This window comes from Genypterus blacodes, unplaced genomic scaffold, assembly GCF_046128005.1.
Source record: "Genypterus blacodes isolate CSIRO-AG114 ecotype Tasmania unplaced genomic scaffold, CSIRO-AGI_Gbla_v1 ptg000293l_1, whole genome shotgun sequence".
Lineage (NCBI taxonomy): Eukaryota > Metazoa > Chordata > Actinopteri > Ophidiiformes > Ophidiidae > Genypterus > Genypterus blacodes.
Genome location: NW_027467084.1, coordinates 110,746 through 127,500, shown reverse-complemented (window position 1 = coordinate 127,500; position 16,755 = coordinate 110,746). Strand labels below are relative to the sequence as shown.

Genomic DNA, 16,755 nt, shown 5'->3' with positions numbered 1-16,755 from the left:
GAACAAGCTGAATCAGAAACAGGAGGTGATGTGGTTCTTCAGAAGGTGATGTGGTTCTACAGGAGGTGATGTGGTTCTTCAGAAGGTGATGTGGTTCTACAGGAGGTGATGTGGTTCTTCAGGAGGTGATGTGGTTCTTCAGGAGGTGATGTGGTTCTACAGGAGGTGATGTGGTTCTTCAGGAGGTGATGTGGTTCTTCAGGAGGTGATGTGGTTCTACAGGAGGTGATGTGGTTCTACAGGAGGTGATGTGGTTCTACAGGAGGTGATGTGGTTCTTCAGGAGGTGATGTGGTTCTTCAGGAGGTGATGTGGTTCAGATCTTTTCAGTCAGAGATCAGGGGAGGAGCTATGTTCAGTATTTGGTGGCCATGCCTTCAAACAGATCATCGTCTCATTCATATTAATCTAATCAATCAGTTCAGTCAGCTGTTTACATGTGTGGACAAATCCAGTAAAGCGAGGAAGATGAAGAGGAAGAGGAACACTTTGATCATTTCAAGAGATTCTACACTTGCATGGACATCATGACATCATTGAAGCTTCATCTTCTCTCAGCCTCTCTGCTGTCTTCATTTATTCATTAAACTCCTTCACCTCAAACCTTTGGCTTCTTTTACAAGCAGCTCATTATGTTCTCATTTACATTCTGACGCCTCCACGTCAGACCAAGGACTGATAGTGAGGCTTGACTCTCAGCTGTCACGTGTTCTCTCACATGGATCAACCAGAACATGGCTCAGGCTGTGTTCTTTAGATTTATGGAAAACTAATTGTGATAGTTATTGTTGTGATGAACTCAGCCATGTTTCTGTAATCACACACACACACCAATGGTTTGTGTGTGTGTGTGTGTGTGTGTGTGTGTGTGTTTGTGTGTGGAGGCTCACACTCTTACAGCTCTTTGTCCCCTTAATGAGGTCTTAATGAGGTCAATCAGCAGGTTTGAGCCTCAGCCTCCATCAGGCTGCTTCACTCCTCTAACTACAGCTCAAGCACATAAGCAGATGTTTTCATGTTTAATGTTGTTTTAAATCTACTGAGATCATTTTCCCTGCTAGAGAAATCTGTAGTTTCAAAAAATTCATCTTCATACCTCTGCCAAGGAGATGATGTGTTTGTCCTTGTTGGTTTGTTAACTCCAGCTGGTTGGAAATGAGGAAACATGTTCTTACATTTTCTTTTATGTTTTTTCTCAGACTGATGGAGTTCTGGTTCCTCTCTGGTTCCTCTTTGGTTCCTCTCTGGTTCCATGGTAGAACCTGAGAAGAACCGGGCCAGATCAATCATTTGACACATTTCACATTGTTCCTACCACTCATACATACATGTGCTGTGATTGGATGAGCTATGTTCAGATGGTCACATGTGCAGGAGATCACCTGTGTGTGCGATGTGTGTGTGATCTGTGCTCCATGGTGTTTGATCCTCCTAACTTGAAGACAAGCTAGGAAACAGTACACAGTAATTGTTACCTGTCTGACCCCTGTCTCACCCTCTGTCTCACCCTCTTTCTGACCCTCTGTCTGACCCCTGTCTGACCCCTGTCTGACCCCCTGTCTGACCCCCTGTCTGACCCCCTGTCTCACCCTCTGTCTGACCCTCTGTCTGACCCTCTGTCTGACCCCTGTCTGACCCTTGTCTGACCCCCTGTCTGACCCCCTGTCTGACTCCCTGTCTCACCCTCTGTCTGACCCCTGTCTGACCCCTGTCTGACCCCTGTCCTCTGCAGGAGAGCCCAGAGTGTGAGCCATGAGCCCCTGAGGAGACAGGGCTCCTCCACCACCAGCCGCCCCCCCCAGCCTCTTTCTGCACAGGCCATCAAACACATCTGGGTCCGAACAGCTCTCTTTGAGAAGGTTCTGGATAAGATTGTGCAGTACATTGTGGACAACTCCAGGTGAATCTGTCTGTCTGTCTGTCTGTCTGTCTGTCTGTCTCACACTGATTGTGCTTCAGCAGGAGTTGATGCTTCAGAGAAAAATTCTGCAATAGCAATTCAGTGATGGAAGATGAACGCCTCAAACATAATGTGAAGCAGAGTTTAGAGTTCAGAGTCCTTTAATCAGAACTAGACACCTTGAGTTCTTCTCTCATGTTTATCATTGATGTGGTGGTTGTTGGGAAGTGGCTCTGCTGTTTCAGCAGAGCAGCTGGATGAAGCAGCACAGGAACAGAGTGGAGAGCAGAATATAGATACATATACACTTAGAGTTACATAAATATACTCTATAGACACTTAGGGTTACATAAATATACTCTCTAGACACTTAGGGTTACATAAATATACTCTCTAGACACTTAGGGTTACATAAATATACTCTCTAGACACTTAGGGTTACATATATATACTCTATAGACACTTAGGGTTACATATATATACTCTATAGACACTTAGGGTTACATAAATATACTCTCTAGACACTTAGGGTTACATATATATACTCTATAGACACTTAGGGTTACATATATATACTCTCTAGACACTTAGGGTTACATATATATACTCTATAGACACTTAGGGTTACATATATATACTCTATAGACACTTAGGGTTACATATATATACTCTACAGACACTTAGAGTTACATATATATACTCTATAGACACTTAGGGTTACATATATATACTCTATAGACACTTAGGGTTACATAAATATACTCTCTAGACACTTAGGGTTACATATATATACTCTATAGACACTTAGGGTTACATATATATACTCTATAGACACTTAGGGTTACATATATATACTCTATAGACACTTAGGGTTACATATATATACTCTCTACATATACACTTGTATACAGTATATAAACAGACTTTCATATCTCACTCCCACTTTGGGGATTGAGGTCCGGCAGAATCCCAGTTGAGCTTGAACCTAAACCTCCTGGTTGATGACATGTGTGTTTTTCTGGAACATTCCTTGAGGTGTTTCCTGTTGTCTGTGTGTTTCTGCAGTAAGTACTATGAGCGGGAGGCTCTGATGCACGACTGCGTCTTTGGGCCGATCTTAGCCGCCCTGCTGGGTGAGTATGTGACATCACCCTGACACAACTATCACTGTGATTGACAGCTGATGACCAGAGAGTAAAACCATAGCAACCGTGTGGCCGGTACAGTCTTCCACACGGTTGTACTTTTATCAGAAAGAGCAAACGTACCAAATAAATGAAATCACATAATGTAACATTTAAATCCCTCTAAACAAAGAGCAAGTAACAAAAAAAGCAACGTAGACAAGCAGAGTGCAGCTTAGGTGAAGTGTTCACATGTGAGTCCCTCTGATGACCTGGTGACCTGTCAGGGGGATCCAGGGGGGATCAGGAGGATCCATGGGGGATCAGGGGGGGATCAGGAGGGATCCAGGGGGGATCAGGAGGGATCCAGGGGGGATCCAGGGGGTTCCAGTGTGACCATGCAGAGGATCAGTAAGGATGGATGCAGAGCTTGTTTATATTCTATATTGTTATTAATAATGTATTCCTGCTCTTTAATGCTCTGCTACCACGTGTGTGTGTGTATGTGTGTGTGTGTGTGTGTGTGTGTGTGTGTGTGGGTTGTGTTCCAGTGGGGCCCTGCGCTCTGGAATACACCAAGTTGAAGACATCAGATCATTTCTGGACGGACCCCTCAGCCAATGAACTGGTCCAGCGCCACAGGATCCACGGGGCCCACCGGAGCATGGATGCCTCAGCCAGCCGCCGGCCTGCGCTCGGGGTGAGTGAAGGGAGTCGATCATCAGGTGGTGCAGGTGAGCGGTGGTTCATGGGTTAATGAGTCTTCCCCTCTGTAGATCCGTAAGAGGCAGTCCAGTGGCAGCATGTCAGAGGACAAGTTTGCTGCATCAGCGAGGGAGTACGTGGAGTCGCTGCACCAGAACTCCCGCACACACCTCCTGTACGGGAAGAACAATGTGCTGGTGCAACCGGTGAGTCTGCAGCTTCTCACTCTCTGTCCACTTCCTCTCCTGATCTCTGACCCTAACCCTAACTGGGGATCATTTTAGTGAAGCCAATACTTAGTAACCTCTAATGTCTATTATCTGATGCAGCACTGCTACTCACACTGAGACTGTATTTGCTTTGGATCAGGTTATGATGAACCTTAAGTGACAGAATTGTATGATTTGATCCCTCCTTGTGACTGTAAACTAAAGTATCTCTGCATAGTTTTGGTCTTGCAGCTCTGTGTGAAGCTGACTAATGACTTTATAATGGACACAGCTGAGCCCAGCACACACACACACACACACACACACACACACACACACACACACACACACACACACACACATAAAACACACACACACACACATAAAACACACACACACACACACACAGACACACACACACACACACGCAAACATAAAACACACACACACACACACACACACACACACACACAGACACACACACACACACACACACACATAAAACACACACAGACACACACACACACACAGACACACACACACACACACACACACACACACACACACACACACACACACACACACAAACACACACACGCACTGTCCAATAGGATCCTCTCTGCATCCATGTAAGCCCGAGCAACAATGTCTATATTTAATTTGATCTGTGATGTCAGTGTGATTGTTACCTTCATGTGTTGCTGTAGAGTCAATCAGCTTTGCAGCACCCAGATGCCTTCAGTGACACAGAGACTCTGCTGCTGTACAGAGAAACATGTGTTATATTAGACCACACACATACACACACACGCACACGCACACGCACATGCACACGCACACACACACACACTGCATCTTCTCATCATTCTCTCACTGTTTTGCCAAGTTGCTCTTGCAGCTGGTCCAGGGAATTTATAATGAGCACATATCTGCCTCCTACACACACACACACACACACACACACACACACAGCCTGTTAACTCCTTACGTGCTGCTCATTCTCTTCTGTCATAACATATAGAGCACTAATCCAATCTAGAAGAGGACTTATTTTAGTGCATACCTCCACCAAGGCCAAACAAGCATAGAAAATGTCTGTGCGAAGTATTTTGTTTTTGTGATGTTCTGACTCTTCTAAGCAGTAAAGGCTTCTGTTGTGTCAGGGTTAACACAGCGTTTGAACCAGGATGGATGTGGTTAATGTTCAATGCCCCCATAGCTTCACACTTCAGTCTTGGTCCTCTGACACAGTGGACTCCTTATCAGTTTGCATGAACCCCTAGTGTGCCTCCTCCTTCCACATAAACACTGATTTAGTTCTCATGACATAATCTCCACTCACCTGTTGTTGGTTTCCTCCACACCTCTCCGTCTCTGTTCCCTCCTTCTCCTCCTCCTCTCCTGGTAGAAGAAGGAGATGGAGGTGTTGCGAGGCTACCTCTCTCTCCACCAGGCTGGAGAGAACCTCACCCTGAAGTGGACGCCCAACCAGCTCATCAACGGCACACTAGGAGACTGTGATCTGGAGAAGAGGTACTCAAACACACACTAACACACTCATGTGTAACAGTGTAACAGCCTGTTCAATGAGACTGTCCTGTTCTGCAGCATCTACTGGGACTACGCTCTGACGGTTCCTCTGCGACAGATAGTCTGCATCCACTGTCACCAAAGACGTGAGTCAACATAAATCAATTCATTCATTCAAACTGAAAGCTGTGTCACTGAACAGGCTGAGTGGAGATCTGGGATCAGGTGAACTGGACAACTTCCTGTGTCCATATGAGTAATGCCAGGCTTCTAACATACATCCCAACATGTGACGGGCACCACAATGTGACGGCAGATCTGACCCACATGTCTGTGGTCTGTTGGATTGAAATATGTGGCCAGTTTGTGGTCAAGTCAGAGGAATCAGGCTGAACTCTGAAGCAGCAGGCAGGTGGTCTGACTCTGTGCTTCCTTCAGCTGACTGTGGGGGAACACTGGTGCTGGTGAGTCAGGATGGGATCCAGCGGCCGCCCCTCCATTTCCCCCCTGGTGGTCACCTCCTGGCCTTCCTCTCCTGCCTGGAGACTGGACTCCTACCACAGGGTCAACTGGAGCCCCCCCTCTGGTCCCAGAAAGGCAGGGTATGTGAGACAATCTAAAGATGTTCTGTACACACAATGTACACACTGAGACACAATGTGATCCCGTGTGTGTGTGTGTGTTTGTTGTGTGTGTGCTTCAGGGAAAAGTATTCCCTAAGCTGAGGAAGAGGAGCAGTGCTGCCAGGCTCACTGAGCAGGACAGGAGTGGGGACGAGCAGACGGCTGCTGACTATGTGTTCCGCATCGTTTACCCTGGACACAGACACGAAGCAAGTAAGTGACTTCATCACTGTGTAGGAACACGTGTGTCTGCATGTTCATCTGTTCATCAGTGCTGGAAGAAGAAGCAGTGGAATCCTTTAGGAGTCTTACTGAAAATCCATCTTTACAAGAATTAGAACAAGTACTGAAGTTTACTAAGGGAATGATCAGTTCATTTGAAGAAGGCAGGAAGGAAATAAAGAAAAGAAATGGAGGTGAGGATGATGAGAGGGAAGGAAGCAAGGGAGGAAGGAAAGAAAAACAGATAGATGGAAGAAAAGAAGGAATGAAAGAGTCAAAGAATATGTGATTCTTCTCAATGTAACTGGGCCATCAGCTGTAGTGTGAAGCGTGATGAAGGAGGAGGATCCTCAGGTGCAGCAGGAAGGACACAGCTGGAGGAATGGGACTCTGATTTCACTTCTCTGCTCATTCTGTTCTGCTCCATCATGTGGTGTCTTTCCCACAATGCTCCCTCCAAAGGCCTATAGGGCGGCGCTGTTCTAACTCTGTTCTCTGTTGTCTTACTGGTGCAAGCAGTCACTATAAACTACCACCACACCACGGGCAGCCGCGCACCTTCGCTGGACGATGATGAGGAAGAGGAAGATAGGCTCCATGCTATGATCTCAATGATCTGCTCGCGGAACCTCACAGACCCTAATGTCATGAAAGGTTTTTATCACCTTAACACACCCACCCCTCCCCCGAGACCTCACCCCTGGCTTACCTGGTCCCTGCCCGCCTCCTGCCCCCTTCATCACCCCCCCGCCCCCCCCGCTTGGTCTGCTTGTCTGTGTGCTTCCTGGGGCCGAGCCCAACAGTGTGGAGGAGGCTGGGACTGACTGGTAACAGTGGAAGAGGAAGTCAAGGAAAGTTGATTGATGACATGATTGTTGACTTTAACTTCACCTTGTGTACAATTAAGAAATGAACATACAGTGAATGAACTATTGCATTAATCTGAGACAGTGGACCATAAACCATAAACCATCACTGAGCATCACTTTGAAAGAAGCTCCACCTTTTTAGATTCCCAACAAATACAATTAAAGAAAGGAGAGCAATAATAATAATTATTGATTTGAAAAAGGATCAATGATGTTATTCAATCATTGAAATTACAATAATAACAATGCCAATAAAGGTGTTGTATAAAGTATAAAGAAGTCAGTATAATAAAAGTATAACAGTAATTATCCTGGCATAACATTTCATACAGAGACATTATGACTCCAGACTTAAGCTGAACTGAGCAGCAGGACTCACAATGCTTTGACTTGACTTGTGATTTGCCAATCTCCATTTGGACCTTGGGTGCCCAGACTTTCGGCCATCTCTGTGTGTGTCTGGATCCTAAAGGCAAATCCCCTTTACAGTGCAGACACACGTCTGAATGACAGCTGAGAGCTGAGAGCTGAGAGCTGAGTGAATAGAATCGCATTCAATGGGATTTAATTTGACATTTTAATGGTGTTTGGTTGAGCTACACATGAGTTTACTTTAACCAGAAATGGGAAAGAAAAGTTTCCAAAAGAGACCAAACATCTATGGAAGCTCATTGAGTTTGAGTTATATGTAATTATAGATAGAAGTCCATCCAGAGCAGCAGTGAGCGTCGGCTCAGCTTCCAGAGGCTCCCATGTGATCACACTGATGCTCTCATCTCGACACAGGGACAATGATGTCATGATGTCCTGCTGGACTGAACCAGGATTTCACTTTCAAATGCTTCTGCTGAACAAGTTGTGGAAAATGTCTTTTATATTCTATATTTTCCTGAACGTGTAAAGTGTGTGTGAGTGTGTGTTTGTGTGTGTGTGTTGATTGTACCTTGTTGTACTTTATGGACACACACCCTGAACTCTCTCCTTGTCTAGTCTGATGTTCCAGTGAACATGCAGTAGCTTCCAGTCCTGTGAGTCGTCTTCATTGGACGCTTAGAGCCTTCGCTTGGCAGAGACAACAACGTTATGATGTCATACATCAACACTGCCTGCTGGCTCGGGTTAGCTGCTGGAGATCTGTCAGTCTCATGTCAGTGAGGGATCAGGGGGAGAACTGGGTGGGAGGGGCTGGGCCGCTGCACTCTAACACACACACACACACACACACACACACACACACACACAATATGTATGCAGTTCTATAGCCCATTTGTATTTCTCTCTCTGAGTTAGTACTGAGGTCGTAACCTCACAGGTTGGTTCTTCTCGGTCCAGGCAGGTCCAGCCTGGCTGTGTGCAGAGGTGCATTGTGGGGCTTGTTCTCAGTAGAGCTCAGCATGCCTCAGCACTGTTGGGTTACGCTGTGGTGGCCGGTTTGCTTTTGATCAAAGGAATATTTGCTTTATGTTTTGCACTTCTTTTATTTGACTTCCTTTTCTGTTCTCCTCTCATTTATCACTTGCAACATGCTTGAAAATTTGCATGTGAACTAATGCACCTGTTACATTGTTTTTAGAGAGCAGCCATGTGTGATGGACCGTCCTCCCGTCCTCCTGTTCCCCTCTTCCTCTATGATTTCTCTCCATTCTGATCTCCTCACTCCTTTCTCCTCTGTGTGTTTCCTCCTCCGCTGCGATGCTGTTCACTGTAATTCTTCACTAACCCCCTCCCCTCATCCCCCCTCCACCCCGCGTGTTATGGATATTCGGTCCTGTGGGGTTCCGCAGTAGTAGAGACGTGGGCGGGGTTACTGAGCCCAAAGACAGTCAGCAGTTGTCGATCACGTCTAGTCCCAAACAGTAAAGGGGGGGGGGGGGGGGGCACATGTGAGTCTCACTCCGGCATTGTCCTGTTTGCTTTTTGGTTATTGGGTTGTTGAACCAATCTCAGATCAGCTTCATATTTATGACAGGTCATCAGCTCCAACCTGAAGAATTAAGGTGAAGAGCATTTACTTATGTGGAAGTCTTATGAAATTCTTTTCCTCCCCTTTGTGAAACATTTGTTTTTGTTGTGTTGTTTAGTTAGATGATTGTTTGTTGTGTCTGTTGTTCTGGCTCTATGCATCCTGCATGGCCTGAGTCTCCGCCTGGTCCCTGCTCTGCTCTGCTCTTCTGTCTGCTCCTCCTCTTCCTCCTCTCTCCTCTCTTTCCTCCTGAGCTCTGCTGTCTCTTCACCTCCCCTCTGAATGAGCTGAACCCAGCATGGCCTCCCTGCATCCTCTCTTCCTGTCTATCCCTGAAATACCTTCCTGCTTCCAAAATGGTTCCCTCCACTTTTGGTTTCCTCTATAAGCTTGACTTTCCTACTCTCACATGTTACATACGTGTGTCACGTCCATCCATCTATTCATCTCTTGGAGTCATGAATGATAAGGAAGGATGGAGCAAAAATGCATTAATGGTTGAGCTGAGGGACCTGTGTCATAATATGTAAGACATGAAACATACTGAGAGACCTTTAGAACGCAGGAAGACAAGATACTCTTTCATGAAATGATGTCATCTATTGTCTGAGGGCAGTAACACCCCTCCCTCCCTCTCTCTCTCTCACACACACTCTTTGTCTCACTTTCATTCTGGGTATAGACCACGGGGAGATGATGGAGATGCAGGGTTTTGGAGGTAGTCCGTCGTCGTGGCAACAAGCTGAATTAACCACTCAGGAGTCCCTGTGCCAGTCGTGTGCCGTGGGCGGCAGCAACGTGTCGTTTGACTTCCCTGCTGGCTGTACCTGCATCCACGACCCGTCAGACATCCACACGTATGACCTCCTTCACTCCATTACAACTCCTTCTTCTCTGTCGTCACAGGTCACAGAGCCCGCAAAAGATACAAACTTCTCCCGCCCTTGACCTTTGACCCCTGACAGAGCCCAACTGGAGCCCCAGGTCATCAAACCCAGTGACGCTCCAGGCTCTCCGTCATGGTCACGGCAGTGTTTCACAGTTTAATGCACCTCCATCAGGGACAACTAGCCTTCTTCATTCTGAGGAACATCTAGGATCTAGACCCTGAGTCATCAGGTCTTTAGTGGGGCAGGATTGAGTCCTGTATCTCTCTGTTTGGGTCTGATGATTCTAATGTCGATAAGATTCTATGGCTGAAGTTGAATCTGCAGGATCCGAGCCTTCTGTTGTCTTAATGAGCTCAGAGGGTTCATATCATCATAATGATAGCACATGAAGTCCCTGAGTCTTCTATTGTGACCTTAGGCTGCATGCATACCGGTAACCAGATCACAGAGTGGAGGAGTTCATCTCTACATAGATCCATCAAACAGCTCCACCCCCCCCTGCTCAGAATACATGAGACCGTCTGACATTCACACACACACACGAGACGACCGTCCTTCTGGCAAATATGACAGATTATGATTCCAGATGATATTTGCCAGTGAGAACATTGTGACGTGTTTGTGTCCCTCAGTATTCCTCTGAAGATGCTCTGTCAGAACATGAAGAGGCAGATTGTTTCAAGGGCATTTTATGGATGTGAGTACACAACTTCACACACTTTCATTCTTATCATGGCACAACCTGCATTACCCAACATACTAAATAATAATACATATCCAAAATACAATCAATAGGCTGTTAGTCATGGAAAACATTCATGACATTTAGAAATGTTTGTCAAAGGTCATGGAATCTATCTCTCTCTCTCTCTCTCTCTCTCTCTCTCTCTCCCTCTCTCTCCCTCTCTCTCTCTCTCTCTCTCTCCCTCTCTCTGACTTCCCTGCACCTGTAATAATATGAGATCACTTATAAATGTATGGATTCAAAGGAACAGTATCTATAATCATATCTCAGTATCATACAGACAGACAGGTCTTGATATCAGCATGAGGTGAGTTATATTAGTCCAATGTTTATCTGTAAGCTGAAGCTTATAGAGCAATAACTGCACCGCATCAAACCAATGTTTCCAATAATGTTAAAGCTGCTCCTGAATAACTCATTACATCTCATTACATCTCTCATAATGAGTCCAACATGCATCACCGACTTCATTCACTGCTTACATCATACATTTATACTGATAATATAATATTGGTTTTCTAAAATCTAATCAAATGTTAGAAAACAAATAAAGTACAAGGCAACAGTCTGCATGTGTGAGCAGCAACCTGTCTGTCTGTGTGTCTGTCTGTCTGCGGTCTCCAGGGCTGGCCTACTGTCGACATCTGTCCACTGTGCGGACTCACCTGTCTGCCCTGGTCAACCACAACATGGTGCCCCCAGACAAACCCAGTGAGGCATCAGGAGGCCTCAGCAAAGAGGTGTGGAGCAAATACCAGAAGGACTGTAAGGTGGGTAGAGAGAGTGAGAGCTGCTGAGTGTTCTTAAGGTGGGTAGAGAGAGTGAGAGCTGCTGAGTGTTCTTAAGGTGGGTAGAGAGAGTGAGAGCTGCTGAGTGTTCATAAGGTAGGTAGAGCGAGTGAGAGCTGCTGAGTGTTCTTGAGGTGGGTAGAGAGAGTGAGAGCTGCTGAGTGTTCTTAAGGTGGGTAGAGAGAGTGAGAGCTGCTGAGTGTTCTTAAGGTGGGTAGAGAGAGTGAGAGCTGCTGAGTGTTCTTAAGGTGGGTAGAGAGAGTGAGAGCTGCTGAGTGTTCTTAAGGTGGGTAGAGAGAGTGAGAGCTGCTGAGTGTTCTTAAGGTGTGCAGAGAGAATGAGAGCTGCTGAGTGTTCTTGAGGTGGGCAGAGAGAGTGAGAGCTACTGAGTGTTCTTGAGGTGGGTAGAGAGAGTGAGAGCTGCTGAGTGTTCTTAAGGTGGGTAGAGAGAGTGAGAGCTGCTGAGTGTTCTTAAGGTGGGCAGAGAGAGTGAGAGCTCATGAGAGTTCTTAAGGTGGGCAGAGAGAGTGAGAGCTGATGAGTGTTCTTGAGGTGGGCAGAGAGAGTGAGAGCTGCTGAGTGTTCTTGAGGTGGGTAGAGAGAGTGAGAGCTGCTGAGTGTTCATTAGGTGGGTAGAGAGAGTGAGAGCTGCTGAGTGTTCTTGAGGTGGGCAGAGAGAGTGAGAGCTGCTGAGTGTTCTTGAGGTGGGTAGAGAGAGTGAGAGCTGCTGAGTGTTCTCGAGGTGGGCAGAGAGAGTGAGAGCTGCTGAGTGTTCTTGAGGTGGGTAGAGAGAGTGAGAGCTGCAGATACACACTCCAGATACAGATACACTCTAGTTACAGATACACTCTATATACAGATACACTGTTTCACTATTGAAGTATTGCATTTATATTTTTTTCCTCCCCCAATACATTTCGTATGATCGTTTGATGTAGCTTTATATTTAAGTAAATCATGGGTGGCCTATGTCTGTCTGTCTGTCTGTCTGTCTCTCTATGTCTATCTCCTTTTCTGTCTCTCTCTGTCTCCGTCTAGTCCTCCCTCTGTCTCTCTGTCTGTCTCTCTGTCTCTCTCTCTCTGTCTCTCTGTCTCTGTCTCTCTCTCTCTCTGTCTCTTCCAGTGAAATTGATTCTCCTTGCAGAGCTCAAAATGACATCATCTTAGCTGTTAAATGAACCGTGGTGATCATTCACCAAATCCAACAGCATAATCATGACGCATTTACACTCTATATATCTGTGTGTGTGTGTGTGTGTATGTGTGTGTGTGTGTGTGTATATGTGTGTGTGTATGTGTGTGTGTATGTGTGTGTGTGTGTAGAACTATAAGGAGCTGGAGCTGCTGAGGCTGGTTTATTACGGTGGAGTGCAGCATGACATCAGGAAGGACGTCTGGCCTTTCTTACTGGGGCACTACAAGTTTGGGATGGGCAAGAAGGACATGTGCAAGGTACAACACACACACACACACACACACACACACACACACACACACACACACAGTTTGTCTCTAAATGTACATGTGTGATTGTGTTTGTTTGCATGTGTAGATCGATGCAAAGATCAGTGAGCGTTACGAGCAGGTGATGCGGGAGTGGAAGGCCTGTGAGGTGATCGTTAAGCAGAGGGAGAAAGAGATGCAGTCGGCCATCTTTGCCAAGCTGTCGTCTGGCAGCAGCATCGACAGCCACGTGCTGCGTCTGGTCCACAGAGACTCTACCATCAGCAACGAGGTGAAGAAGCCACAACACGACAAAGAGCGTCAGACATGAACCTGTGAGAACACGAGAGACTGGAATGTCAGAGATCCACCTCAGACGTTATGGTAAACATGTTTATGTGGTCAGGGAGCACATGATCCGACTCAGAGGTCATTCAATGTGTCACAGAAAATAACAGAAGCTTCTTAACTGAAGAAAAAGAAAAAAGAAGAAGTATTTAAAAAAAGATGAAGGTGTAAGATTGAGCTTCTTCCTAAAGCCAGTTCCAGATCCAGATCATGCCGATTAGGAGCTAGATCAAGCAGGGGGCAGCATAATGGCTGATTCAGATCTTAGAGACCTTCTGTGTACATAAAACATCTCTGAAACATACTGATGATGTAGTGACTTATAGACAATAGGGAAAACTTTGAATTGAGTCATGTGATCGCTGCTCTTAGCTTCAGTAAGAACCTGAGCCGCAGCATTAGAATGAGCTGTAGCAGTCTGATGGGCTTATTTGGTTCTGGTCTTATTTGCTAAAGCAATGAGGAGAGCAGTGTAGTAATCGACCCTGGACGGTGTAAAGGCATGAATACGTTTCCCTAAACCTTGGTTGACCACCAGGTCTCTAGCTGTGTGTTTGAGACGCCTACACACAGGTTTTGTTCCAGCATTGATATGCTCACTGAAACTAAGGTCCTTGACCGCACCCCGATTTTTAACAGGGTCTGAAGTTTTTAGTGCTCTGGACTCCAGGGGACTCTAAGCTGAAACCTTCTGTCTCTGTTCCCAAATCCAACCTTCTCACTCTGGTCTTTATTGAATTGGAGGAAGTTGTGTTGCATTCCGCCAATCACACAGACACACAGAGGGCCAATGACTTCCCCTGTGCTCTGGGAAGGGCACAGTTCTGTTCTAAATTCCATACATCTGAATCATGTGATGATGAATCTTTGCTGTTGGCCTCAGACAAACGTCTCTTTGGCAGAAGCAGGTGCCAATGTGAAGCCAGAACCAAAGAGTTTAACAACAGAAACCCCAACTTTTACAGGTTTTCATGTCTGTGGATGAGCCCGATGCAGGGAGCCAAGAAACCCCCAGTGGAGAAGACAGCACCCCGACCATGACCACCATGGTCCCTCCTGCTGCCCTTGCCGCGGAGGAGCGCCCGCTAGTGGAGTTTGACTCACCTGACTCAGGTCTGCCTTCCTCCAGAAACTACTCAGTGACCTCTGGTCATTCCCAGATCCTGTCCAGCATAGATGATGGTCAGAGTACGGAGGAGGAAGGAGGGGCAGGGGAGGAGGGCAGGACTCCCAGTGTGCTGGGGGGGCGTCAGGACTCTCTAGTGGAGGATCGACTGTGCAGCCAACTGGATAAACTGGTGACCAGTGGAGCAGCTGCAGAGGGGCTGTCACCCTCTCTCTCCTCTTACACTGTACGTACGTGTGTGTGTGTGTGTGTGTGTGTGTGTGTGTGTGTGTGTCACACCTAAACACAAACCTACATCAGACGACCTCATATAGCCAAACTGACCAGCTTCTGTGCAGCGCCTTTATATACAGGGTTATATAACCACTTTCCTCCCCAAGGTGGCACCAAAGGAACACTGAGAGAATGAATGACCAGGAGTGATGTTCAGGAGATGATCATCCTTCTTCTGATGCTCAAGTTGCCACCAAAACAGCAAATTTCATTGCAATCTTGTTCCAATCTGGCATCAAACTTGTCACTAGCCTGCATCTTCACCTCACCCATCTGAGTCAAACATCTCATCTATTGCCACACTTTGATTTTGCTCCCCATTCTTCTCTTCATCTTCTCTTTGAGCAGATTGAGTTGTTGGACACCGTCGCCCTGAACCTCCATAGGATAGACAAAGATGTCCAGCGATGCGACCGCAACTACTACTACTTCACTACAGCCAATCTGGAGAAACTACGCAACATCATGTGCAGGTGGACACACACACACACACACACACACACACCATTACAATCATTTGGCAGACGCTTTTATTCAAAGCGACTTACATTACATTACCACCCTTCGCAGAGGGGGGAGCAATTGAGGGTTTGGTGCCTTGCTCAGGGGCACCTCGGCAGGGGCTCGAACTGGCAACCCTCCGGTTCCCAAGCGGAAGCTCTACACACTGAGCTACTGCCGCCCAGCTACACACACACACACACACACACACACACACACACACACACACACACACACACACACACACACACACACACACACACACACACACACACACACACACACACACACACACACACACACACACACACACACACACACACAGAGTACATCTCTTGGGTGTATCTGAACTCTTGTTGCTCTGTGTGATGTGTTGACGAGCTCTTGTGCTTCTCTGCAGCTACGTGTGGGAGCATTTAGAGATGGGCTACGTTCAAGGCATGTGTGACCTCCTGGCTCCTCTCATGGTCATCCTGGATGATGGTGAGAACAAACACCATTTAGATCTCACTCAGTATGAGCATGAGCTCACACAGCAGTGTGAGTGTCTCACTCCTGCCCTGGATAAGATCAACCAGCCATGAGATGTTTGGAGCAGTTATGACCAGGACAGGTATCAGAAGTAGAAGGGGACTGGGTACAGTGGTTTTCCCTCCATCATCCTGAAGTCTGTTCTGACCTGCATTTGTCACCAAAATGTCTGGTATGTTCCACAGGTGTGTGTGTGTGTGTGTGAACATGGAGCTGCAGGTTCCTCAGCTCCTTCTTAACATGTCTGGACTGTTTGGGTCATTAGAGATCTTGCTGTGTTAGTGGGCAGCAGGCTGCAGACCTAGAGGTTTCCTGGCATCGCCCTCAATGTTAAGATGATGACCTCACCTGTTAGTGTTTCAAATCAGCAGACAATTTCAATGCAGACATAACAAACCTGCTGATTGTGTGTGTGTGTGTGTGTGTGTGTGTGTGTGTGTGTGTGTGTGTATATATATGTGTGTGTGTGTGTGTGTGTGTCTCAGAGTGCCTGGCATACAGCTGCTTCACTCAGCTAATGAAGAGGATGAGTCAGAACTTCCCTAATGGTGGAGCCATGGACACACACTTTGCAAACATGAGATCACTGATCCAGGTGATTGACAGCCCATTATGTTTTTGTGTGTGTGTGTGTGTTTTAGTGTGTGTGTGTGTGACCTCCTCTTTGTTCTCCCACCTGGCAGATCCTGGACTCTGAGCTGTTTGAACTCATGCAGCAGAATGGAGATTACACTCACTTCTACTTCTGCTACCGCTGGTTCCTCCTGGACTTCAAGAGAGGTGAAGAACTTCATTCATCTGTTTGATTCAAAGAGTTTGTTTGTTGGAGCCTCAATAAGAGAAGCAGAGAGAGAGATTGGGACAGGGACAGGGGCAGAGACAGAGACAGGGACAGGGACAGAGACAGAGACAGGGACAGGGACAGAGACAGAGACAGAGACAGAGACAGGGACAGAGATAGGGACA

General features: G+C 46.6%; 1 protein-coding gene across 4 annotated transcripts in view; it reads left to right on the top strand.

The window, feature by feature from the left end:
- sgsm2 (small G protein signaling modulator 2) overlaps nt 1-16,755 on the top strand; it is a 34,110-nt gene that overhangs the window by 15,655 nt on the left and 1,700 nt on the right. Inside the window, exons 4-22 of one of the 4 annotated variants that reach the window (XM_076137118.1) lie at nt 1,732-1,899; nt 2,965-3,032; nt 3,575-3,723; nt 3,800-3,934; nt 5,349-5,470; nt 5,546-5,613; nt 5,906-6,069; nt 6,171-6,303; nt 6,829-6,966; nt 9,827-10,001; nt 10,667-10,731; nt 11,404-11,549; nt 12,891-13,019; nt 13,120-13,302; nt 14,324-14,710; nt 15,106-15,230; nt 15,659-15,741; nt 16,275-16,384; nt 16,473-16,569. In XM_076137118.1, coding sequence (XP_075993233.1) covers nt 1,732-1,899; nt 2,965-3,032; nt 3,575-3,723; nt 3,800-3,934; nt 5,349-5,470; nt 5,546-5,613; nt 5,906-6,069; nt 6,171-6,303; nt 6,829-6,966; nt 9,827-10,001; nt 10,667-10,731; nt 11,404-11,549; nt 12,891-13,019; nt 13,120-13,302; nt 14,324-14,710; nt 15,106-15,230; nt 15,659-15,741; nt 16,275-16,384; nt 16,473-16,569 — 2,645 coding nt within the window. Of the gene's footprint in view, nt 1-1,731; nt 1,900-2,964; nt 3,033-3,574; nt 3,724-3,799; nt 3,935-5,345; nt 5,471-5,545; nt 5,614-5,905; nt 6,070-6,170; nt 6,304-6,828; nt 6,967-9,826; nt 10,002-10,666; nt 10,732-11,403; nt 11,550-12,890; nt 13,020-13,119; nt 13,303-14,323; nt 14,711-15,105; nt 15,231-15,658; nt 15,742-16,274; nt 16,385-16,472; nt 16,570-16,755 lie in introns of all 4 variants that reach the window. The other 3 variants (XM_076137117.1, XM_076137116.1, XM_076137119.1) reach the window with 3 other exon arrangements.